The 26,538-nt window shown below is 41.8% G+C and overlaps 2 protein-coding genes across 7 annotated transcripts in view; one reads left to right on the forward strand and one right to left on the reverse strand.

Moving 5' to 3' along the window:
• Positions 1-6,360, forward strand: part of CLCN1 (chloride voltage-gated channel 1) — a 56,894-nt gene extending 50,534 nt beyond the window's left edge. For all 5 annotated transcript variants that reach the window (XM_032680807.1, XM_032680806.1, XM_032680802.1 and 2 more), the window contains exons 19-23: positions 568-650; positions 1,405-1,443; positions 2,082-2,186; positions 4,061-4,147; positions 4,630-6,360. In XM_032680807.1, coding sequence (XP_032536698.1) covers positions 568-650; positions 1,405-1,443; positions 2,082-2,186; positions 4,061-4,147; positions 4,630-5,028 — 713 coding nt within the window. In that variant the 3' untranslated portion in view covers positions 5,029-6,360. The remainder of the gene's footprint in view (positions 1-567; positions 651-1,404; positions 1,444-2,081; positions 2,187-4,060; positions 4,148-4,629) is intronic.
• Positions 6,361-11,517: 5,157 nt separating this feature from the next.
• Positions 11,518-26,538, reverse strand: part of FAM131B (family with sequence similarity 131 member B) — a 33,747-nt gene continuing 18,726 nt past the window's right edge. The window contains exons 2-7 of one of the 2 annotated variants that reach the window (XM_032680819.1): positions 25,789-25,898; positions 24,327-24,362; positions 21,664-21,757; positions 20,875-21,072; positions 20,429-20,572; positions 11,518-19,996 (exon numbers count right to left, since the gene is read on the reverse strand). In XM_032680819.1, the coding sequence (XP_032536710.1) occupies positions 19,452-19,996; positions 20,429-20,572; positions 20,875-21,072; positions 21,664-21,757; positions 24,327-24,362; positions 25,789-25,898 (1,127 nt within the window). In that variant the 3' untranslated portion in view covers positions 11,518-19,451. Of the gene's footprint in view, positions 19,997-20,428; positions 20,573-20,874; positions 21,082-21,663; positions 21,758-24,326; positions 24,363-25,788; positions 25,899-26,538 lie in introns of both variants that reach the window. The other variant, XM_032680818.1, reaches the window with a different exon arrangement.

Consider the following 26,538-nt stretch of genomic DNA (forward strand, 5'->3'; position numbering starts at 1 on the left):
TGACTCTTGCCTATCCTGCGTGGGAGTATAACTGGTCTTTTCCATTCCCATAATTACACTGCTGTTACAACCCATGGACTCCTCACCCCTTTGCACCTGTCACATTCAGTCTGCTGATATATTTTGTCTTTGAACTGTTTTCCAAATTCTTACCTCCTCTGCCACATTCGTCCTCCAAGTTACATTCTCTTTGTGGACTGCAGGACAAGAAACCTCTTGTCACAGCATTTTATCCCATGTATCAGATTGTTTGCTGTATTAGTAATCCTGCCTTTGGTTTGTTGTTTTGTTTTTTCTGATCTATGAATATTATCTGCAAAGACAACTTTGTAATGGTTTACTTCCTATCTTTGAAAAACAGACATTGCATGGGAATATTCATTCTGGAATGTCCCAGACACCACCTTACAAATTCAATGCTAGATTGTGACTGACTCAGCCCTATCATATCATGTCCCTCATATTATTTCCAAGCCTGCCTTGGGTAAGGGGATGGGCATGGGGCTTTGTATTTTTGTCTCTCATTTGTTCTTCTCTCTTTTCCATGTGTTTGTTCTCATTGTTCAGGCAATTCCAGGCACTTGAGGCAACTGATCCAGCAGCTTTTGTGCCATTGCAGCCGTCCACTTGAAACAGAGAGCACTGCCCAGGTTAGAGCTACAGAGAGCTTAGTAGTATCCTGAAGAAGGAAGGGAATGCAATGGAAATAGAACCTGCTATTCAGAGACATTCAGCATTTGGCCAAAACATGGACACAATTATGGTCCTGAACTCTGACAGCATCAGTGGGGAACACTCTCCAAAGAGAAAGGGTGTGATTACTGTAAAGGATTGTGTATCTTCCTCAAGAGCCACCTGTGCTCAGGTGTCAAGGCTGCCACCATGATTGAGTGTGGGCATTTTTTCTCAGTGAAAAAATTAATGATGTTTTGGATAACCTGCAATAAAGTGCAGTTCTATTCCATTTGGCAAACAGTTTTGGCTAAACAGACAAAAATTAAAAAGTGCTTTTGGCTCTCGCTATGTTAAATGTCCTTGGTTATCTGACACGTCTGCACAGGCTTTGTGGATATCATAAAGAGCTTATGGGAGACCCATCCACCCTAGAGCAGTGGTTGGACCCCACATGGGATATCTTGAGAGCATCTAAATCAGTACTAGATGCCCATGTTTGGGCACCTGAATTGCTCCACCAGAATTCCATGGTGAATTGTCATTGACAAGAGAAGCACAGCAAGAACAAGGTGCATCTTATAATGGATGAATATAAAGAAAATCTAAGCACTCAGTAATATACTATTTGGAGCAAAAAGGGGACCACATGGGCCTGTGCAGGTTTTTATTTTCTGTACTCAGTGAAACTGTGGGGTTTTTCGCTGTCCTGAAGAGTGTTTTCTCCTACAGGAGCCGGCGGAAGTTGTTGAGACAATGACACCAGAAGAGGTAAGACCAGCTGCAGAAAGGGAGTGAGGTTGAGTGCTTCTTATACCCATTTCCTGTCACTTGCAATACTTCCTGAACACCAGCAACCTCAGTGATTGCCACACAAAGCCATGGCTAAAGCCATTTTCTTCTTCAAGTTGCACAGTCTCACCCGATAAGAACAAATTGTCTGGCTAGATGTGCTGATAAGGCTCTGACTAATGTGACCTACCTTTAAAGTCAGCCCTGCTGCAAGCAGTGTTTTGGACTAGAGACCTCCACAGGTGCCCCCTCACCTAAATCTTTCTGTGGTCCTATGTTATTCCTTCACTTTTTACACAAAGGATCAATTATCTTGCAATGACAAGGGGAAGATGTACTCAGAAAGGAAAGCAAAAGATGTTCACTCCCTCTTTAAGCAGGAAGAAGCAAAACCTCATTTTCTCAGCAAACCTCTGAGGTACTGGAATTGCTATTTCCACAGAGACTTGACAGCAAGCAAGAAAGGGATGTAAAACCTCAGGGGGGTGATATAATGGGCAAGATGAACAGTCTACATAGGAAGGAAGAAGCATTAACAGAAGAAGGGGACTAGTTTGGGTACACAAGGCAGCAACACTGCAGATCACTGTAAGTGATTCCTTTCTTTCCTGTGTCAGATAGATGCTTGGGAACAGGAGGAGCTGAACAAGAACGTGTGCTTTGACAGCTGCCGCATAGACCCCTGCCCTTTCCAACTGGTGGAGAGAACTTCCCTGCACAAGGTGGGTGCTGATGTCTCCCTGAGGCATATATCATTTTTCTCCATCCTATCTATCATTGCAAGTTCAGTCTATGACTTATTTCTTCTCCTTGTCTTCAGCGACAACTACTACCACCAGCTACTTCCACATCCAGTTACAGAAGTCAGTTTGTTCCTACAACCTTCTGTGTGTAGGAACACACAATCTCCTGCAATCTCCTGCAAAACAAAAGGCTGTGTGATAAAAAGTCTGAGTGCATTTACTTATAAACCTTTTGGACACCACACAGGATTTCCCAGCCACTACCTTAACACTGTAGTAGAATTGTATGCCTTGCTGCTGTGGCCTTACACTGAGATTTACACTCTACTTTGTCAGTGTGCAGTACTGGAATGAGTACTCCTGGATTTCTCAGGGCGTTTCTGTCAGGGTTTAGAGTCTGCCCAAATCATAGGTTCTTCATTGAACTGAAACACAAGGAAAGAGGAAGCTGGATCATGCAACTTCTAGAGTCAACACAGGATGACTGGGGATTAAAGCAATCATTGTATGTCAGGGGAAGAGAGGACTGGCCTTTCACTCAATGGAAAGGAAAAGCAGTCTACTGAAGTGAAAGTGCACAGTGCCTGTTTTAATAAATATTCATTTAATGTGAATGGTCAGCATATACCTTGCACAAAATTAATTAATTGCTGTTATCAAAGGGGTAAGATAGCCTTGAGCAAATTAAGAACAGGTTAGCATATAGTTCAGATGAGTTTGGTGTTTTCTAAAGGGCTGGCTGAAGTGATCTGAAAACCACTAGCATTTATCTTTGAGAATATAGGGGTTACAAGAAATTACACTTGAAGGCTGCAAAAGGGGAAGTTTTGTACCTGTTATACAAAAGAGCAAGTGAGAAACTGAAAAAAGAGACAAATCAACTTAACTTGGATGCACACAAAAAAGCAGGAATAAATAATCAAACTATCTGAGGTATGCACAGTTAGAGCTAAATGTAAGACTACTGACAATGGCAAGAATATAACTGTTTACCATGATCAAACTATATTTAAGCAGTCTCATTTTCTTTTACATTAGGGTAAAATGTCTTGTTCCTAAGAAATGAGATTTTTCCTAATTTACACTTGAAAATGACATTCAATATCTTGTGATGTAAAAAAACAGGTAAACACCAACTGTGAAAGGATGACTAAATGTAAGACCACAGGTAAAGTCCAGCTGGAGCTCAGCTAAAAGAAATTGAAGGTTGGAAATACACCACAGATGAGCACTGAGAATGTGGAAAGTTTTAGAAAGCCAGATCTATGAAGAATAGTAAAATAACGGGGTATATTTAAGCTTAAGAAAAGAAGAGTGTGATATTTGCCCTTTCAAGGAGACTTTGCAAGAGAAAGGGAATAACTTGTTCTCAGTGTTCTCACTGCACTGGATAAGCAGCAACAAGCTTAAGTTTTAATAAAAACTATTCTGAAACAGGAAAAAATAAATCTTCTATGGTTAAGGAAAGCACTAGAATAAATAACCTAAGCAGTTTCTGGCTTTACATAGGCTAGGTCAATTTCCAGCACCAAAATGAAATAGATCTGCGTAAGTCCCCAAATACACAACACAGGGTATTGCATGTGAATCTCTGCCAGATGCAGGATGAGAGTCACCTTGAGAATGATGTTCTCCATCATCAACACATTCCCAACTGTGGCTGCACAGCAGAAGGACCAAAGAGCAGCATTTGGCAAATACAAAAGGGGAAGGCAGTTTCTCACTGGGATAACTGCAGACTTGCATGCCTTTGTGATTCCCATTTCTAAATCCCAAGTACCAGCTTTAGCACCAGGTACCATGCTACCAGTTTCCAAAATCCCTGAAACGGTCTTTTGTGGTTTTGCTCATAGACGCATACATTGTTCTCATTACTGGGCCTCAGCCATGCCTATGTAACCAGTATGGGGAAGCTGAGGGGAGTGTTGGCTTTGGAAGAGGTAAGTACAGATCCCTTACCATCCTCTTAATTAACTGCAAATGTCCTGTGGATCACTGCAATACCTTAGAGGTGCTGCAAGTTCCAGCTGGGAATATTTATAATTACAATTGCTGCGTTTTCAATCCAGTGTTGAATTCTGAATCAACTCTTTGGAAGCCATGTAGAGGAATGGATGACTGCATTTCAGAGGAGGCAGCAGTTGTTGTTTTCAGGAATGTTAGAAGGTTCATCCTTTTCGTGAATGTAGGGCTCTTAACTGAGTGGCTATTGCTGTTTCTGAAAGTGGTGTGGAATTTGTTATTTACCATGGAATTTTTCATTACACGACCAATGTAAAAGATTATCTCCATAGGCCTCAGAGCTAGAGCTATGACTCTATTTGTGATCCCTTTGCCCTGGGGAGTAGATGAACTTCTGCTGAGTAAGGTTGGATCACCCTTCTCTTCATCTGTTTCTTCTGAACTTTTTCTCTTCTTACAGCTCCAGAAGGCAATAGAAGGTTCCACGCGCTCCGGGGTTCGTCTCCGCCCACCCCTCGCCAGTTTCCGAAATACCAACCGGACTTCCACCAAAACTGAGAAGGTCAGTCAGGCCACTCAGGCGTGGAGCCGGGAGGACAATGGCATGGTGGCAGCACAGCAAGCACCGCCCTTGGGCACAGAGAGCCCACTGCCTCCCTGCCCGGACTCCCCGCAGCCCTCACACTCACATGACGAGGGGGAAGTCCCGTGCTCCAGTTATGCCACTGATACTGAGTTGGAAGAGATGGAGCTTACAGGGCCAGTTGCTGAAAACATCTCAGACATCCTCAAGGACATAAGCCTACGCACCACTGACCTGGATGAAGATGAAGATGAGGATGAGGATGTCCGCTTATAACTGGTGTGAGGGTAGTAGTCCATCACACTCTTCAGTGAGCCAGTCTTCTTGTGTTTGCTCCTCAAAGAGAAGCTTTTGGATGTTCTTTGCAATCCCCACAGACGTATGATTCAGCTGAGAGGAGGGGCATCAGACCAACCCTTTCTTCTGCTGCATTGTCTCTGTACAAAGACTGTTGGGCTGTCGGACTATACGGGTGTGTGCAAGCATCGGATGTGGACTGGAAGGTGCCAAAGTACAGCTCATAATGCTTAGGCTTCTGCCATGTCTACATAACGCAGCAGAAGGGGTTGTAACAGGATATGAATACTGCTGGACACGGTCAGGATGCTCTGGGTCAATCTGCCATGTGGAAAGTGGAAGAAGAGCAGTTCTTCTCATTTACCATTGGTGTCATCCTTCCAGTCACACCTGGCCTGCACGCACCAGTGTAACACAGCCAGGCCCCCACCCTAGAAGCATATTGCTGCTTCTGACTGCAATCCTGTTGCTGCAGCTCCTTTTCACTAGCTCTTATCTTGCATCCCCCCCAAACATTCCCATGTAGAACATTTTTATTCTTTCTCAATATTTACTCTGGGATTTTCCTGGATGGGGGTGCAGTTAGGAGCTTCTCCTCTGTCCTTTAGCTGAGCCACGCCCTAAAAACAGATAGAAGGAAAATAATTGGTATATGTCTCATGTCTTGAATCCAGCCAGGGCTTTAGAAAAAACTGGAAGGGAGAAAAGCCTCTTTGTTTTCCCCTAATCTCTGGAATTTTTAAACAGAATGTGAAAATTTCAAGCAGGGGCATTCTCAGTGTTGGGGGAAGAGGAGTAAAGCAGCATATATGTACCTATATTTCAAATACCTGTGTTTGTCTCTCTGAATCACTGTTCACAATTTTTCCACAGTTATAGTCTTAAAATACAAGAACTCAAAAAAAAGAAAAATATGGAGTGTTTGCAGGCTGCCAAGAAATATAGCAGAGGGAAGCCACATTTTCTACACTTTGAAAACAGGTTTCTTTCTGAAAACTCCTGCTTTCTTTCCTGCTAATTCTGCACTGCCTACTTTCCATATATTTCTGCATACCTCATATCTGAGAATTCCAGCTCTCACTTTTGCCAGCTTCTCTCCGTTGTGACTAACAGCAGAGATCTCAACCCTTGTCTACAGCATCCCTCTCTATTCCAGTTCTAAATCTGGAGCAGATCTTGATCTGCATCTTGCAAAAAGATGTCTTGTCAGTTCGTGTCATGCATGCAAAATCTTAGCATCCAAAGATAAGATGCTGGTTTGTTTAACTCACCGCTCTTGTGAGGTTTTCTCAGTAAATAGGCAAAATCAAATTCTGTGTATTCTGCAGCTTTCTTCTAATAGTCTACATCTCTTTCTATCATATTTTTGGTGTCTCATGGCACTTATATGCAATCCCAAGCAGCCTATTGGATGCGTTTCCACTTACCAGCAACAGAGAAGAAATCCAGGCTTGGAGAATATGTTCCGGGGGTATTGTCCCAGATGCTGGGTGACATCCCCTTTCCTGATATTATTATAGCATTACCTAACTTAGAGTGACCAGTTTCACCTTAACAGGTAATTTTCCATAAGCTCTCTCAGTAGCAAGTCAAAAATATCATTACCTCTAACCCAGGTGCCAAAGGAAAATTCCCTCCTGGCTTTAATTCCAAGGATTGACATTGACCTTGCACCAATTCCTCTCTGATGATGCTTATGGGTGGGAGAGTCTATGACAAGATTATAGTAAAAGGAAATTTTACCAGCTAGTTTCTTGAAGAGGGAAAAATTTATTTCTGCTGCCTGGAATTCAGAGCCCACAAGCTGTGTATTGTCTTTGGCACGTGATCCACCTTTATGAGCTAACTGGGGACAGCCTTTCCCTTTCTTCTGCCCTCCCAGAGTCCCCCTGTCCTTGTGAGAAGACAACACTGATCTGAGGGCAAGTCTCTTGCACACACCAGCTGCTTGCCTCCACCAGAGGGGCACATTTCTGTCTGCCAGGCATTAGCACACAGCCTCCCTGCTACCTTTGTGTCACCTTCTGCTGCCTGCAGAGAAGAAGCAAAACAACTGCTTTTTTTTTCTCAGGGAACTGTGATAGTCCTTTATATAAGCAAAGGAGAAAGGACATTCCTTTTAAACCCACACAAATGTGCAGTGAGTGACAACACTGAGACCAAATCAGATCTGAGGGTCCATGTACCCTCATGAACAACGAGTTTCTCCAAGTCATCCCCAGCCTTACAGTGCAGATTTACATTTTGTAGCTTAAACAAATGCTTCCACTGAGATAGATGAGACAAGGAGAAATTTTGAGACTGGAGTCAATACACCTCCCCCTCTTCTCTCCTGAATACAGATACATGTTCTGCTCCAGTCCCACACTTCTCCTACAGTGTGTTACAGAAGAACTGGGATTTTGACTAGCTGAGAAAGCAGATGGAGTCTAAATCAAAGCCAGTGAGCATGTGAGTCATGACAGACAGATTGTGAGCTGGGGGAGATGAAGCTGGAACAAAAATGATGCACATGGAGCGGCTTGGGGAGCTTGGAGTAAGACAAAAGCTAACCTGGACAGCTTCTTGAGGTTTGTCACCTGACAATATACAAGCACACACATGTGTGCTCACACATTCACACACATGTATTTCTCCATTCCTATTGCCTTTAGCTTCTCAGGCTTCCTATGAGGAGCTGGATTTCTCTCTGTGGGGAAACCGGAAGGTGAGTGTAACTGCTGCTTTTTGTAGACACTACTCAAGATCCATTCCAGGTATTGCCTCCACCCATGGAACAGAAGCAGCATTCATCTGCACCATTTTCTCACCTGTATTCGTACATGAAAAAGCACAGGAAGTCAGGATGGGACAAAAAACATACTACAAAGATGGTCTGCAAAGGCTGAAGTTATTTCCACTTCCATTTTACCAATAAAATCTTCACTGAGCTGATGCCAAGTACTTTAATAGGTGTAAAATGTGTAGTAAACTGACACTGAACACTTGTCAAGGGAACCCGCTCTCCCTAGTAAACACTGCTGTCTCGTTAAACTGAGACAGCACCCAACATACAGCAGTATGAGAAGAACATAACAATGAAATATCTCCATCAGAGCAGAAAATCTGGGGGAAACACCACCACCAAAAACAACAAAAGAAAAACTAAATAAAATCCTTTGACCTTGTATCTTCAAAATAAGTGCAGTCTTAATTTCAACTAATTGTCAGTTCACTGAAGGAAATGAAGGTGAGAAGTTATGTCATAAATTTTAATCTAGCAAAAAATAGAACTCTCACATGGCATTCAAAGGTGAAAGCAGAAGTTTTGGTTTTAAATGTATCAATATAAAGAACTGAAAAAATAGGGGAGACTTAAGGTTGGTAAGATAACAGGTAGGGCTTTGGGTAGCTATGACAAGGCTAAGAGACGTAGTCATGAGTCGGATGAAGGAGAAAACACATGGAGATGGACTATTGGACAATAAGAAAAATTTGCCTGAACGATGTAACTTTTTTGGTTGGAAAATTACTTGAGACTAAGAAAAATTCTAGTTTGCTAAGCCTAAGGACGAAATCAAGCAGAAATAGAGAGACAGGTAGAGTCCATGAAAATAACTTCCCTCTTCTTCCCAGTTATACAAACACTGTATAGAAGTGCGTGTTTTGTGGCCAAAGAGTACAAGACAGGACAATAACTAGCTGAGCAATTAAAGATTCCTCTTTGCCAAATTAGTCCAACCCCAGGAAGGGTATAATGAAAAACACACAATTAAAAATATGGTCACAGCAAGAACTAAGTTATTCATGGTCACATAAGCATATATCTGGGCACAGCTCTCATAAAAATTTAATAAACACTGGAGATCAATAATCAATATTTCCACCTAAAAGCCATGCCTGAGCATTAGTATTCTCAGAGAAAAATATTTAATATCTTAAGCCATAAGATGCAAAACTTTTTAAGGCTTTATTTGTGAGAGGCAAGCTTAAGCTGGTCCTGATCAAAAGCCGCAGGCTGTTCTGTCTCTCTCCCTGTCGCTGGACAGACAACTCTGTGCATGTGTACTCACACACACTCAAACATCACCTCCTTCAAATCACAGCTGTGCAATAGCAGAAAGCTCTGCAATTCAGTTGCCTGTGCCCTGAACCAAATCTCCCCTTCACTCAGCTTGCTGGAAGTCACTAAGTCACGGTGCAGCCTCATGGAAAGACAAGCAACTAAAGACACTGCTGGGGGCACTGCTGGGATTAGTGTGAAAGCTACCTGAAGCCAGTCTCAGCAAAACGTATTACTAGTTCAAGCACTGGCCTTTCAAATGAGCATTTGTTCACATCCCAGCTGTTATGGTGTGCTGCTTGTGCAAACATTTTCTGTTCCACGGTAAAGCCATTTACTGAAACATATTCAGCCAACTTGAAGGATTGCACCTGATATGGAAGACAATGTATGCTGAGGAAAAGTCCTGTAGCAAATTTATAAGAAAACAGAATGTAGAGAAATGAAAATGTGAATTGCCTGCTTTACATGAACAACAACCCAAACACTGCTAATATCTGACTATTTACTGGATAGCTACTAAGTCTGAAGAACAGAAGGAAAAAATACAAGACATACGGAGATATATTCAAAAATAAAGTCACATGAACTCAAATTAGAAGCTTTTCAATTTTTCCACACAGAAACAAATGCAAAAGACAGTAATGGAAGATTTATGAGGAATGCATTTGCAAAAAAAACCCCAAAAAATCTGCTTTTTTTCTCCCCCTCAAACTTCTACAGTGTACTTATACAAACGGGCTGTGAAAAGAAATGGGAGCTGAGATGACCGGATTATGACCAAACATGTCACAGAATCTTATGCTTAAATCAAATTTGCAATTTCTCTGGCACAGAAGATATGAACTGTTTGAGGAACTGTATAGAAAATACCCTTGCAGCTGGCATAGTGCAGATCCAGTGAGGTGTGCAGCAAGAATGCTCTTATGCCCTTTTTATTTACTGTTTTCATAAATGACTTAGAAGTAAGATAGGAGAAATTGTAAAACAGTAACATGAGAGAAACATATGGTAGGTTTGTCATCTAGTCTAAACAGAGAAATAAGCAGAAAGTGGAAATCAGAGCCTGAGGCAGACACCATAGAATAAGATTCATGTTGGGGCTAAGCAGCTAAATCCAGAGGAGACAAACTTAACTGAGGGATAAGTCTAGCCTAGTATGATGGGAAAAGAGTTCTTTTAGGTGAACCACTCAGCAGCTGGACATCATCTTTGTAGCATAATGTGAAATTAAGAAAAAAAGACATTGCAGAGATACAACTTTCAGGCCCAGAAAAATCCTATTTTCCCAAGGACTTAAACAAATGTGGAATAACTGATTTCATCTGGCACATGTTTAAAAAAAAAGTAGTGACAATTTAAAGGCCATTTGGAAAAAAACCCAAAAGACAGAAAACCCTCCACAAAACAAGGAGAGAGTACTGTGGGACTTCCAAGGATTGACAAAAATAATAAAAAAAACCTGAAGAAGTTAAGTGTGTCTTATGCAAGTCAAAATTAATTACATGTACATAATTATGCAGATATACATACCGAGTGGTGGGTGGCAATCTATTCAAGTAGCAAAAGCAGGTAAACTGGAAAGAAGCAAATTAACTTCAAATAGAGTACAGAAAGCAATGATCACCTAAATAGCCCTGATTGTGAAATATGCTATGCCTTAGGCAGGGCAAGGGACACTACCTAGCCCCTGGAAGAACCAGTGGAAAAGCACAAGTACCTTGACAAGGAAATATATATCTTTTATGACTAGAATTTAAAAGTCTCATATGGCAAACAAATAGCTACTGGATCTGGCCTAATGTCCTAGATCAGAAGCAGATGATACAACAATGTTGGAAGTGCAGAGATGTTCCTTTCCCTCTGGGTCAACTAATTTCCCAATCTGCTAAGAGAACACCAGGCTGAGAAGCACTGATTTAAAACTGAAATGTGAACTCAAGAGTTGTGCTACCCAAAGTCAGTGCCTAAGCATCAAACTCCTCTTTGTGTCCAGTCCTAACCTGCTGCTGTGAAACTTCTGTCCAACTCTGTGCCAGATGTGTCTGCATGTCATCAATATCGGGACAAAACTTACATGTATCCAGTGTAACAGGAAAACTCACTCTATACTAAACTAGAGGATTCTGTTGATGTGATGCTATCTATCCTCAAATCCGCCACAATGGCCTGGAATTCGTGTCATGGTAGTCACAGACACACATCAGATTTCAGCTCTGTATAGTCAAACATTCTTATCTTCTTAATGAGAAAGAGCGTATCAGATATTTCCTACTCTGGAATGCTTCTCCAAGCCACCACGGATCCTTTTCAACATGGTCCATCCGACTATGGAAATCCACCCCCTCTTTCTAGGATCCTCCTTCCTGAGACGCAAATCCCCTGGAATCAGTCCCACAGAAATAAAACACTTCCACCAGCCAGGATGGCAAGACCACATTCTGTTTAATAACAACTCCATAAAGGACTGTACATGCTATTTTGAGCTACCTCCCCTCCTTTACTGTGGTTACTGCCACATACAGGCATGGAGGTGTGTAGTGCCATATAAATTTCTAAGTCTATATGTAGTGTGTGCACATGTATGGATGTGGTTGTACATGTATGTATTTATATATATCTTTGCAGAAGTGTTATCTCATAAGTCACATTATCAAAACATGCTAAGTATATCCAACAAAAATTTTCAGGCAAACGTTTTGGAGCTGGAAGACCAAAGGCAAATCAGACTCAGTTATTAAGGGCTAGGGTGGGACAAGGTAAGGATGAAAGCTTTCAATAGCAAGTCCCTTTCCCTTGTTTTACTTCAATTCAGTACTTTCTCCCCAAACATCAATGCACCTCTGTAAACACTAGCTTGAAAGAATAAATATAATCACCATGCAGACTCCCCGCTACAGAAAGTGTACAGGCTTGGGGGAAGCTCTTTAAAATTGCTTTGCAGCAACCTCCATTGTCCCATACACTTATGCTAAAGTAGTTTCAGATACTGAGAATACAACATTTAAAGACCCAAGCCTTTAGTTATTTTTATACATGCTTCAGGAATCCATTCTGCATGCCACCCCTGAGACTCCCATCCACCACCCTTGTACCTCCCAAAACCTCAGTCTTTACCCACCCATATCTAAAAAAGAGCTGAACAAGAGAAATCCTGTTCCTCATAAAATTATTTTGAGTTCCAATTTTATAATGTAGCAATTCCCAGAGACCTCCAATCATGCACAACATCCACAAATTAGAGAAGAAAAATTAAAGCCAAACAAGAATATATACCTGCAAAAGAGCTTTCGGCTTGCTACATTGCTCAAGCATGCAGTATCTGAAAGGAAGGGAAATCCACTTGTACTTGCCTCATGGGAACTTGGCAGGGTTCTGGAAGAGGGTTCTTAACCTTTTGGCCTCCAACTCATGACCAGATTTCCATGCCCAATGAAAATGAACCCAGAAGGCCAATGAATCTGGACTAGATGCCTGTATCTTATTAGAAGCAAATCTTCATGCATGATCTTGTCTACATAATGGAGAAAAGCCTTTATTGTCTTGCTAGCATGGACATTTGATCCCTTATGGGAAAGCAAAAACAAGACTAGGTTTCAGAGGGCATTTAAAATGTCCCCAGTCAAAGGAGATGAGGAAGATCCACAGAACACTGTAATCTCTCTCTTCCTAGAAGACAGCAGTTACTACTTATCAATAGGTAAGTCCTGCCCATGGCAGAGGGGTTGGACTAGATGATCTTTAAGGTCCCTTCCAACCCGAACCATTCTGTGATTCTGTAGTATCTGCACTGAGAACAGTCTTGAACAAGTCTTTACAGTTTCAGTAAACATAATCTTTCTCAGACCAAATTTTTCCTCTTCCAACGTGTATCTGCACTGGAAAAATATATCACGTATTTATTCTCTTTTGTGCAGACCAACACTGACAATCACAGAGCTTCTCTTCATTTCCAAGGAAAAGATAACACTTTGATCTGCCTATGCTGGGGAAAAATGCCAGTGCAAGGATGTAAATAGACCCTAATGTTCCAAGTGCAAATTGTCCATGTCCGTTTGTTAACACAATAATCATTTGTCTTCATGCCTACACCTGTCAATTCATGGAGCTGGTTGTGCTGCTGAGAGAGTGTAGTGTCTCCAGGTTCCATGACAAATTCTGAAAGAGAGACATTGATCCAGCACACAAGTCCAGCTCTTCTGCTCCTGCGCTACTTAGCCTGGGAAAAGCCTATGATACAAAAGAGGCACCTGACATTGACTTTACAGCTTGCAATCATATTTGAGACTGTGCTTTAATGACTGTAGTCTGTCCTACACATACGTTTAGTTCTAATAGGCACTATTTTACTCACATTTTCCCTGTTTATTTTTCCTTTCCCTGAGCCACGGCATAGAAATCTTTCCCTGTCAGATTGCTACAGGGGAGGAAAATCAAAGATGAAACTGTTACTTAGTTACATTTTTCTAGATGTAAGGGCACCAGCTTTTTTTTTCTCTTTTTTTCTTTTTCTTTTAGAAAAAGTCAAAAATTTAATTTAAAAGACATGCCAGAGTTGTCTGAACAAGAAACATTGGAAATTCCACCTGGGAGAAGTCAGAAGGAAGAGCTTAGACTACGTCAATGTTGCTCTGCTTTCTATAGCATTTAGAGGTGGATTTATTTGAGTTTCTCCTTCTAGACAATTACCAATACATCAGTTAAGGCAAACTGAGCTGAATTTAGGTATTTTAAGTTTCCAATGAGAACAAAACTCACACTAACTTCATTTAGACGAGGAGTAAGTTCTTATTTGGTGTATTTCTCATAAGATTTCCCTGAAGAACTAAGCATATTGAGAATGGTTTTTCAAAGATAATGAAAAGAAGCTAGCAGGTACCCTTTCCTATCACTTTGTCTTACAGAAAAAACAGTGTGGCTTGGACTAAGGAGTACTATAAGGTGCAACAATCCTGGATTTACAGCTTGTGCAGCAAGTCTGCCATGAAGCTTCCTACCCGAGTTGTGTAAACAAAAGACATTTAGCTTTTCTCGACCTTTTTCCCAAGCCTTTCTCTCAATGTCTTTCCTTCTCTAGCTAAGACTTCTCCTTGCCATTGCACAGAGCACACATAAATGTCCACAAGCCTGTACTGTTGCACACTACCTTGCCTCACCACCATACCTCATACCTCTGTCCAACTAAGAGAACAATTTCCTCTCTCTGGTTCTCTTCTCTGGGGCTACAACTAACATTTTTTCATTGTTGCTGTACACAGTACAGCACGCACAGACTCTGCATAGGTGAGAAGTGCTCTTCTGGATCTCACACTAGATTGGAATTGGCTTAAAGACAGGAATAAGCCTCCCTTGCTCCAGCTGTGCTTCACTCTTGCACAAGGCTCTCCTCTTGCAATTACAGGATAAGACTTATCAGTACCTTTAGCTGCCATGGAGTTTAATCACTGAGTACATACGAGATTTGTGCATGTTAATTTTATTAATTCCATGCATCTATCAAGTTACTCCTGTCCTCCTGTCCCTTGCAAAGGTTTATCTCAAAGGAGCCTTTGGAAAGGAAGGGAATAGTGAGGGAAATAACAGAGCATAAATAACAACAAACACCAAATCAAGTAAGAGCATACTAGAAATTCCAAGAAAAACACTGGGAGAGAAAGGGGAATATGTCCTTCATGGTGCCTCAGTTGGGCTTATTCTTTTCAGACAGGTACTTCACAATCAGCTTAAGCCAATTTAAGTTGCATCGACAACCAAACAGTCTTCCACATGACCATCTGCACATTTTACCAGCCTTCAGTGATGCTTGCCTCACCAACTGAAGCAATATGAAGAGTTCATCCCACTGAAACCCTTATTTTGATAGGGGACTGGGTTAGTTTTCAATGGGACCAGTTCCTGAGCAGGCAAATGAGTGCTAGCGCTGGTGCTTTTTAGGCAGTAGAAGTACACAGCTGGTGCTGGCGGAAAGGAGGCATGACAGCTCCTCCGAGCAGCTTAGATTCATCATGAAGATGCCACTTCAAAGCGCGCTTTCCCTGTTTCTCTAACCTGATATAAAGGAAGGCCAGCTGCTGTGAACAGCACTATCTCCCCCTCTGCTTACAGCTGTTCCCTCTTCACTTTTATAGTAGGGTAAAAGTGCATGGTTTGCTGTGGGTCAACTGTGCATCAGCATCAGCACAAGGGCTGTGGGAGGTGAGCACAGTCAGGGCAAAGGGCTGCCTTCCTTCACAGCAGCTGACCATCGGATCAGCTTAGAAGCGTGGTTAAACTGTTCTTTGCTGCAAGTCTGTCGCTAAAGGTGACATTAAAGTTTTTAAGGGGGAAAGCAAGTGGGTGACTTGTCAGCAGCTTTCCAGAAGAAGGTGATGGTAATTTAGAGGCACAGAAACTGAAAGGAGCAGACTGACTTCTCCATCCCAGAGTCTGAGGTAATGGAGTTGAAGAGAACTCAGAAGGCTTATAAAGAAAGCTTCAGATTTATAAAAAAAACCCCAACAACTTATGAAATAGTGTAATCAGGTATGAGCAATCATGGGAAAAGGAACAAGAGAGAATTTTCTTGCAGTGGAAGCTTTTAAATTAGGGTCACTTGTGTTTAAGCTTTCTTTGTGTTTAGCATAATAATTTCAACAAGTTCCTATTGAAGACAAAGGCTGGGGGAAAAGATGAGAATCTTCTACCTCCACTGCTTCAAGAATATCCAATTTTTTCTGTAGTGCAGCTCTGCTTTACAAAAGGTTTGTGGAAACAAACAGCAGGCTCAGTTTCTTAGTAACTGCAGATCAGGAATATTGAGCTTACCTTTCGTCTTATTTTCAGCCTCACAAATACACTTTAGGCTCTGACTATTTGGCTGGACTCTCTCCAGCTCATCTCTCCTCACCAGGATAAAGGGATTGCAGGCCAAATTTCACTCACAGAGCACCTGTGCCTCCCATATGCTTGAATAGGTGTATCTACATAATAACAGCTTTTCTGGGAAACGTACACTAGGTTCCAGGTCTCTCTCTAATATTGGATACACACAACCAGCAGGCCTGTTACATAAGAAAAGGCCAGGTTATACAAACAATTTTCCACTTTCAAAGAGATTCAAACTGCCTTTCCAGTTCAGCTCAGGATGCTCACGCAGGTGGCAAGTGTAGATAGGCAGATCTGCTCTCTCTGGTCAAGCTCCTAACAAATATAGATACATTTCTCTTTTAGACTGTGGAGAGGTCACGGAAAATAGCCTTTTTCTTTCTTTCAGGAAAAGGCTGAAATTTTATTATTCACAGAAAGTCAAGATCTTTATGAAAAAAAAAATTAGTAAGTTTGGAAGTTTTTACAGAGAGTAGTGTTCAAACCAGTCTGTATTCACAGAGAATGAGGCTATCTACAGGTTTCTAGAGATCAGGTCATGGAATTATATAGCAGGGTATAATTCTCTATCCTGTTCCACAGAGGTTAATTTTTTTTACACTTCTTCCCATGTAGATAATTCCTTGTCACTGTCTTCCATGGAGATAATGTACATCTTTTAGACATGAGTCACACATCTTAGTAAATGTACCACATGTCCATATTAAAGAAAAAGAAGCCCTGGACAAGCTGACCCACTTGTCCCAGTCCTGTAAACAACACAAAGGGATCATTAGAAGCTACTCTAAAGTCACCGTAAACATCCAGATTGCTCCTGGAGAGGCACATGGGAACAAAACAGTTTGGAGAAGAAAACAAGAAGCCACCCAAATCTCCCAGAAAGAAACATACCCAACAAATGTTTGTTTCCCTGAAGGATTTTTAAAAAAGAAATAAGAAAAGGTTAACACTTACTCATTTGTCATCTGTTGATGTGCTCTTGGCACTTGCCCCATCTCCCTTTTCTGGCTAGTGTGATTTCCTAGGCCCCGCTCTAAGGCTAGACCCAAACCAGTTCAGGACAATGAGCTAGCACTGGCCCTGCAAGAATTATAGAAGATCATATTTATCAAACCCTCCTGCCCAGGGGAGGTTAGCACCTGAATGTGTAAACATCTTTGAAGAGATATTGAAAGGTCATCATTCAGGAGAAGAGCTACCTCCTTAGAGAGATGTAAGCAAGACCAAACAAATGAGTAAAAAAAGATGATCACAAAAACTTTTCCCTCTTACCTACACCAAATTACCAATCTTACTTAAATATCCCAAAGGTCTTTCCTTTACAGGTGCAAGAGAGGGAAGACAGATCCGCTTGAAGTGGACTTTGCTGGAACGACTTAGTTATTGAAAGAGGAGTCCCTCTTCATGCAGCTGCCGGTGTAAGTGGGATAAAGCTGAGTGGGGTAAAGTTCTACCTGAGAGCCTCATTCCTACTTTTCTTAATTTCTGGATGTCACCTGCTTTGCTTGCCAGGAGCTGTCTGAACTCTGAGACTTGATGATATTACTTCAGTCACAATTTATTCTCCTTAGACATTCTTCCCTGCAAATATGCAGGAACTAAATCTGAAGCAGGGAAGGAGCACGCATCACTCTCCTGTCATCCAAAAAAACACAACAAGCCTGAAGAAGAGGCAAAGAAAAAACAAATGTATCATGAATTAAACGGAGCAGATATGAGTCAGAGTAAGTGAGAAAGAGTTGCCCCTGGAACAGTATGGCAGTGCCCAGGCAAATTCCTTTCTGTAGCTCATCAGATTTAGCATCTGATTTACACCCATGCTTTGCTGATGCTTTTTTGCAAGACGTCTCGCAATTAAAACTCAGCATTTGGGTAATCTCTGCTGGTTCTGTTCAGTTCTTCAGCAAAATCAATAACCTTGTACAATTTTTGCTTTTGTCTCTGTTTTTTTTTTCTGGTGAGATCTCAAAAGGAGACAATTTCCTTTCAAAACCTCTTCCTCACAAAAGGAGGTCTGTAGAAACATGGCGAGGAATTGCAAGAGACCAAATTCCCCTAGTCAATGAACCACGTTTTCTTAACAAAAAATGTAGAACCCGTAAAAATAGGGAAAACTCCTGAAATCAGCTTTCTCCACACCTAAAAAAGAGATGGGAGGGAAAAACAAACAGATCAAATACTGAGCATTATTGATACTGCTTGGGCGTGGGAAAACAAAAGAAAACATAGGCAGGAAGAAGACAAATAGGAGGAGAAAACTTCCTCTCACCCCTTTTCCTCCAGCTACATTTGGCACAGCAGAAGGAGTGGCAGAAATGGGAAGTGAACAGTATTTCTGTTAAGTCACGACCGTAGTACAGGCCTTTCCTATTATTAACTGCTCTGTTATTAACACTTATCCAGCAATATAAAAAGGTTAAAAAAAAAAAAAAGCAAAAGCTAAAAACTCTAATGTAAACTGGGTATCTGTGATCTCATAGCTGTACACGCTGTTCCTGGATCTGCTGCATACTCTCTGGGTCTCCCCACACAGCTGGCAAGGGAGAATACAGAAAGATGCAGCAGCAGCACCAAGATGGACATGTTCTCGAGCCTCCTGCAAGAGTCAGCTTTTTATTACTATATCCGAGGCTGAAAATGTCCTTTCCACCGGCTTCCAGTGCCCAATGCCAAAAGGACATACCGCTCTTGCCAGCTCCTGGGAAGGCAGAAATGTCAAAGAAAGAAAGAAAGAAATGAAAGAAACCAAAACATGAATATCTGAGAACAGGGTTAGATTCACATCTGCAACCATTCCTCCATGCCACAGCAGAACCTGGCCCACAGAGCCACACCATCTGTACAGCAGCATAGCCCGTGCCCACGGAGCACAGTTTGTATCCATCAAACCTACTATGTTGTATCAAGGTGCTATTGAGGATCTGGTTACACAGTAAATCTTTCATTTCAGTACAATGTGTATCGAATACAGCCTTATAGTCTGTATCGGTCACAATCACACAATACTAGTGCAATCTATATTTGTAAAGCCAAATCTTCATTTTAAACCAGTTTATATTCACATATTCTATCAAAGGGGACCATGTGCACAGAACACCATCCATTCTGCCAAGATAAATTCTAGCCACATAGCCGCTCCCTATACCCAGCCTGTCACATCAGCCATATCCCCCGTACCAGAAGAATTTGTATCCACAGCCAAGACTTTGTATTAAAAAGATTTAGAAATTATTTACCAATCCAGATCTCTACAAGCACCTCACGTGTTGCCCAGAGCAATGAAAATCCAAAATATATGCCCATGGGGGAGGGGAGAAGAGGTTTTTATGTGTCAATCACTTTGAGATTTTCCTCTTGTTTAAAAAAATAATTAAATGTCAAGAATGGAAGGTGTGCCTCCTCAGAAATATGGGGAGCTGGAGAGAAGAATCCCTGTAATTTCATTCCTTGCCACCCCTCTCTTTGTTCAGCAGTGATGAGAACTTCACAGAAAGCATCAGTTATTTGTTTCTCCCTCTTCCTCATCAAAGGACTGCACCCCAGAGGAGGTGACATCTGAGACTTTGCGGCTCAGTGCAGCATGTTCCATCTCCTCTCGAGGAGATAGAGATTCCAGGTCCCGGCACACTGCATCATCCTCCTCTGGAGAGGGCTTCTTGTTCAGGAGAGGAGCCTTCTCCAGCCGTGGGTTCCCTTCATCCTCAATGTGGTCCTCCATGTATGTGCTGGACTCAGCTCCACCCCCACTCTGAGCAGTCTGCAGGGGCCACACGTGGACCAGCCCCGTGCTCTGGATGAAGTTCTGCTCCTGCCGCTGTTGCTGCAGTTGTTGCTGCTGGAGAAAACTGCTCTGAAGCAAAATGCTTTCCTGAAGGTTTGTCTGGGACTCATCAAAATTCTGGCCTAAGTAGGAGCCAGTTGCTGGGGAAGCGATGAGGGACTGGTCACTGGCTTCCCAGGCATCAGATGAACCTAAGCAATACATGCCCTGCGAGACGTAGGAATGAGGCCAGCTATCATACTGCGTCTGGGCCATATGCTCTGCAAGTAAAGGAGGGAAACAACACATAGTTAGACACTCTCTCTAGGCCAAGCTGGCTCATTCAGGTAGTCTGTGTGCCTGTGCATGGCGCTGCACTGTACACGGTAAATGAATCCCTTAGAGGGAAGGAGGGCGAAGAGAAAACACAGTTCTAGGCAGTAGGCAGATAACCTTGATTATATCCACAATTGACTGCAACGGCTGGTAGCTTTCCACAGTTGTGCCTAAAGAAAGGCAAAAGGAACTGGACTTTGGAGCCTTCCTGTTATAATTAGATTCCTTGAACAGCTCCACAAATAGGGATGGCTCTACTAGTCACACCCCCAAAGATTGAGGCTGCAGAATAAAACAGGGTAAAGGGAAAGACAGCAACGTGAAAACAAGAGGAGGAAATGGAAGTTTTAAGATTAGCAAGAAGCACTGGAGCTCACCTTGGCTCTCCATCAGCTCCTGATAGTTCTCAGAGTAGTTGCTTGCTGGGTTGTCCTGATTTGAGTTTACACTCACATCCTCACCGTCCATGGAGGACCAGGCCATGAGAGTTGCTTCAGAAATAGCAAATTGCTCCATCACTCCTGTGCCAAAGGAAACAGGAAGGGTAAACAGGGATGTGTGAAGGTCTCCACTTCTCATCACCCTCCTTAACCTCATCTCTTGGTCACACTGTCCCACTCTTGTCCTATCTCAGCAACACCCATCACCCACAATGGGCCCTGACCCTCTCACATTTGCATTCCATTGGCAATCCTTCAACCACCAAGTCTCTCTCTGTTTTGGCCATCTGAACCACCCACAACCTCTCCTAAGTAGTCTCTCGGGGATTCTGCTCTGAGTCATCTCAACCAATCCAATCCACATGCCAGAAAGTCAGTGCTACCTGCAAGGAACCGGGCCTCCTTCTCCCCGTCACTCAGGTCTGAGTAGGCGTCGGCGTCTTTGCGTGCTGTCTCGTGTGTGTGCTGCTGCTGCTGGCTGTTGGCTTTGCCCCAGCCTTGCCACTCAATCATGTGAGCCACACGGCCTTGGCCCATTGCTGTTGGCTTTGTGACATGGTCCTTCATGCTGCGAGATATCCCTAAGGGGCCAGACATTAGAAAACAAGGAAGGGCTATTACACAGTTCCATGGTTGTCTGCCATGCTGTTTACCTCTCTTAGAAGTGGAGCTTCTCCCCTCCTTTCCTGACAGGATTCATGCCTGCAGCTGGGTGTCTCCCAGTTTCCCTGTATCACTCTCCAGGAGAGTTTCTCCATGTTTCCTTGGACTAGCTCTCAGAAGGGGGAAAAAGGGAAACCCAAAATCTGAAAGACCATTTCCTTCCTTGCCTAGAATCCATTTAGGATAGAGTTGGGCATGAAGGATGAAGCCTGGAAGTGAACAAACTAAGAAACAGAAAATGGGGTTAAACTCAAGACTGTTTGAGGGGAAGCAACTGAAGATGTCTGAGCGTGAGAAGTCAACAGGAGTAAGACAAATCTGTTCTTTGAAAGGGCAACAACAATGAGATTTCTGTATTTAGAACCATGGTGGTGGAGGCTCCTCTAAGGCCTTGAAAAGGCGAGAGTCAGAAAGGAGCAGGTGTGAGAGCAACAAAGAGATATGGGAAGAGGCACAAAGGCCTGTGGAGAGAAGCTGCCAAGGATAAACTCAAATTCTGAGGACCTCACCAGAGAAAGATGATTTAGCCAAAGCCCCAATCCCATAAGCATTGGAGTTGCGTTTCAGCTTGGGGAGGATGGAGGTCGTATCTTCCATGGAGAGCTGAAAAGAGAGAGAATATGAAGAAATGATATACAGGAAGGAGAAAAGGAAGTGAATTGGAGTGAGAAATCAGTAGGCAGTTGGAAGATGAGGAGCAGAAGCAAGCAATAGGAACAAAAGAAGGAAAGGAAAAATTAGAGGCTATTTAACCAGGACTGGGTATTGCATAGCACTGGGACTGAGTGAGGCAAGGTCAGAGGGAGAGGCAGAACCAGGCTGTGAGAACCTCCCTTTTCTGCTGCCAGTCCTTCATAGACATGCAGCACTGTTCCCAACTCTTTGTTAGAGATCCAAGACATGGCTGATGGACAATTCAGGGAACTTCCAATGGGGAGCTGTCAGTGCAAATGGCAAGGCACAGTAATTAATGTATCATATATTCATCATACTAAAGTTAATAATTTTTATATGTCACTTTGGGGGTTTTTATTCTTCTCATATGGTCTTAATAAAATGAACATGACTGTATCAGTGATGTGTCCTGTTTCAAGCACCTACAACTACCTGTATATAAATGTGGTATACAGCTCTGCTAATTTTCTTTATTGTCTTCTCTATGTTCATCCAAAGTCCCAGAATAACAAGGACAGGACACTACTGGGACAGTCAGCAGTCACAAATATCATCATGAAAATAATCTCTCAAGATGAATTCATCAGGCTTCTTCAGAGATGCCACACATTTGATCTGAGGCTTAATTTTCACAAGGGCTAAACAAGCATTGCTTCTGCTCTTCATTTCAACCTCACCGAAAATCAAGGCCAGAATGTTTGAAACACAACAATACTCAAAAGTAGTGACCATGATGCCGGAAATTTTAAATCCCGACACAAAACAAGCATTTGGTCACAGGCACAGACCTCACAAAAAGTGAGTGGAGCAATAACTGGGCAATGAAATAGCTGGAGGCAAAGAAAGGCATTTTAAAGACGTTGAACTGCATATAATTCCAGTCAATTGCTGAATTATGAGAGATGAGTTTTTCTGGAAACTGAGCATAAAGGCAGCAGCTAAGGCATCCTGTAACTTTGGAGCCAGGAATGTCTGTGTGTAACACGAGCTGAAGAAATCACAAAGCAGGGGAAGAACAGTAAAAAGTGAGAACACATCCCTTGTTCCATGATGCATTTCCTTAGGTGATGAAGCTTGCTGGAGAAAGTCCATCTATGCCCCCACTGGTCACTCCTGCCTGGGCACTGCTGTTCAGTATCCACCCACTTGTTCCATGACAGCCTGCGGGCTGGGCCATGAGCTGCCTCATGGAAATTGGTCAGAGAAGAAAGTAAAATCAGGGGGGTTCTACCACTGCAAGGTTGGAGAGCTATGACATGAAGGCAGAAATGAATGGGATCAGAAGGAAATTAATGATCCAGCTTAGATACCAAAGAAGGTTTATGGAATTACACTGCGAAAGAGCTGTATTACGGAAGAGCTCCATGGATTCTGAATGGGTTGGAAAATGGGAAACTGCAAGTAAGGAAACTGTCTTCTACTTTCTTTAAGGATACATGACTGTGTACCTTGCTTTGAGATAGACAGAGGTGCAATGAGGAAAAAAATCTGACAAATTTCTTCTAGACAGTTGCTGCATGCACCATTATTTTCCTGCACAACTTGTTTCTCTAACTGATCCTAGGCAAGAGATCCCAAGCCATAAGTGCTACAACAAAAGAAGTATCAGCAGGGTGAGAATTAGTTAAAAAAATGTCCTCTTGATATTCAGTGTCCCAAGTGCTTTTAAACCACAGACTACCAGAAAATTACAGACATTTTAAAAGTTTTGAAAGTATCTGGAGTATGAAAATATTTATACTACTTAAAATGGAGCTTCTAATCTTGCCTTTACAAGTGTACAAAACTATCAAATTAACTTACATTAAAATACTTTTTAAGCCTACTGAGCACAAAAAAAAAAAAAACAAAAAAAACAAAAAAAAACAACCAAAAAAACAGTTTGGTAGCATAAATATGCATTATTCCTTTTCCAGGATGTTGTTTTTGCTTTTGTGAAAAACAAAACAAAAAAACCCCACATTTTTTTGTTCATAGCACAGGTATTCAAAGCAAAAGAAATGTGTTCAAATGTTTGTTTGTTTTTTCTTCTGCTTGTTAACTGAAGTTAACTAGTACTGACCATCTCCCCCAAGGGACATTAAGAATTCTTTTACTTCTGTATGCAACTGAATATGAGAGAGACATTTTTCCTAGAGAAGATCAAATTATGACCAAGGACTAACAATCTTCTTAACATTCTGGACAGACACCTTTCTTATGTAGCAGCACCCAGAAATTTCAAAAATAGAACATAGGAAACATCACACATTTGTCCCAAAAAGGATGAAGGCAACTCAATAGCCATCTGCAGATCTAAATACCTGCCAGACAGCAAAAAACGGAAAGCAAAAAAAAATTTATCACCATCCTTTGAATCATAGACAGTTCCCAGAATTTCAGTGGCACTAAAAACTTTCAGTCGTATTTCCATTCTGGCCTCCACTGCATCCAATGGCAGACAAATCCTGGTCTTCCTATAACTAGAAATTTGAACAGTAGTGTAGCGCATACTCACGTTGATGCCATCCCAGGAGAAATCTGTCCGTGTTTGCTAAAGAAAGTAAAGAATGACAGCATGTCAGTGCAACAAACAAGTTGCGAACAGCCAAGCAACTCTGGCAGTTTTGCCGTAATCAACAACCGCTAAGTTATCTGATATATTAAAAGAACCTTGTTGTGTCTTTCAAGCTGGTTTCAATCCCTCCTGTTGATTATGGCGTCTGTAGGTGTCACGGTGTTTGGAGGTGCAATAGCAGATAGGATGATAGAGGAGGAAAGGGAAAAACACTTTTTCACAAGGCTCCCCTTCCAACTGTGGGGGTTGCACCACTTTGAGGCTAACACAAGGAGGAGCTACACCACCTCTATATTTTAAGTATAATACAGCAAGCAACAGAAGTCTGCTGAAGTTATTTTTTCTTGTAGTGTTTCGGTTTGTCCATTCTGACTCACTCTCCCCTTGCAAACTACATCCATTTCCTATATCAGCCATCACAGCACCAATTCATAGTGTGTTTCCTTCAGCTGGGAGGACTCACATCTCAACAACTTGGTTTTGGGGATGTGGACACAGGAAAATTTAGATGAGTCAGTTACACCTATTATATCCATTCATATAAATCAAGATGTTCACTGAGGTGTAGTTTATGCTCATTGACTTTTAGATCTGCATTTGATTTAACTGAATCTTCCACACAAGATCGGGCCCAACAATTTCTGCCAGGATTCCATGAAACTCAAAGTTTCTTGAAGTTATACTCCAAGCCAAAGACATATAAAAAGGAAATAAAAACACTGATACATTAATATTTTTTAAGGTTTTTCAAACTGTATGTTATTTTTTAAGGTTATTTGTGAACATTATTTGTGATTCTTCAAATATTATGAATTTAAAATAGCTTTGGTATTTTTATTAATCATCATTGCATGCACTAAACCTTACAAAGCTGAAAATTCAGGTATCTAAGAGTGTAGAAGCTGCAATAATTCAGAACAGCAAATGAACCAGCCCTTGAGATACTGCACGGTAAATCAATTGGCTGGGAGTTACTAGTGAATGCAGCCCTAAAAATCAAAATGTAAACAAATCAAAAGATTTTATGGCTATACTGCAGAAGCTGGGACAGACATAGTGCTGGACATTTCAATATTAATCCGTATTCAAGGAATGCAAACCTACAGGCTTGTGAGAACTGTCACTATTTTTTCCATGTCGTGTTCCACTCCCGTCATGAGTGGTTAAAAAGCACTTTCATTTGCAAATTCTTACTCACTATGGATCTTGTGAAGGAGTGACTCAACTCTATTCAGTGCAAGCCAAACTACACAGGTACAGAAGTCTGGTGCTCAGGTGCTCATTGGCATTCTGGTCCTCTCCCAGATGATGCCTCAGTGATGCACAACATGCGTTTCTGACCTCACAGAGAATTCAAATTTTCTGATCCCCTTGGGTAAGTAGGTCTGGGACAGGCACTTACCTCAGTGGAAGGTCGATGGAAGCTGCTGCCATGCAGTGAACTTGTGCTGTCCATATTGATTTGGTCCACATCTTTCAGTCCCTTCCAGTCTACTGCAATCACCTCATTTCCTGTGGGAACACATCTGGTCAGGCTTCTGAATGCCATTACAATTTGTTCTATCAGTCTTAAGCCAACTCAGCTAAGCAAACAAGAGAATCATTGAGTTTAAGGCCACAATAGCCTCAAATCAGATATTCTGTTTTTAATCAGACCACATGTACATCATCAACTATTATATTTCTCACAGCTATCTCCACATGAAGACTAGTCACTTGTGTTTTTCTCAAGCATAATGTATGCTTGGCTAAAGTACAGATTCATCCAGTCATGATGTGTGACTGAAAAAGAACCAATTCTTTTGATATTCCCTTCCAATATTAAACCATCATCACTTAAAAAGGCATTTCTCCATTATAATTTTAATTGGTCTGACATCAACTTAGGGCTGCTGGAGCCCTTGCTTTGCCATTCTTAGTAAGATTAAAGACCTCCTTAATACCTGTCATTGCATTTCAAATTTTAAATATCAATAACATAAAATACAAATGATAAAATTTAATTAAGATTAAAAAATTAAAGAACATTAAATTTAAAAAGCAAAACTAAATGCAAAGAAGCACACATAAATAGTCAGCCAAGTAACCAGGACTGCTCTGTGCTGTTAGTGATTTACTGTGCCTTCAGCCTTTGTGCCATCCTCAAACTCTG

The sequence above is a fragment of the Chiroxiphia lanceolata genome, chromosome 2, assembly GCF_009829145.1.
Source record: "Chiroxiphia lanceolata isolate bChiLan1 chromosome 2, bChiLan1.pri, whole genome shotgun sequence".
NCBI lineage: Eukaryota > Metazoa > Chordata > Aves > Passeriformes > Pipridae > Chiroxiphia > Chiroxiphia lanceolata.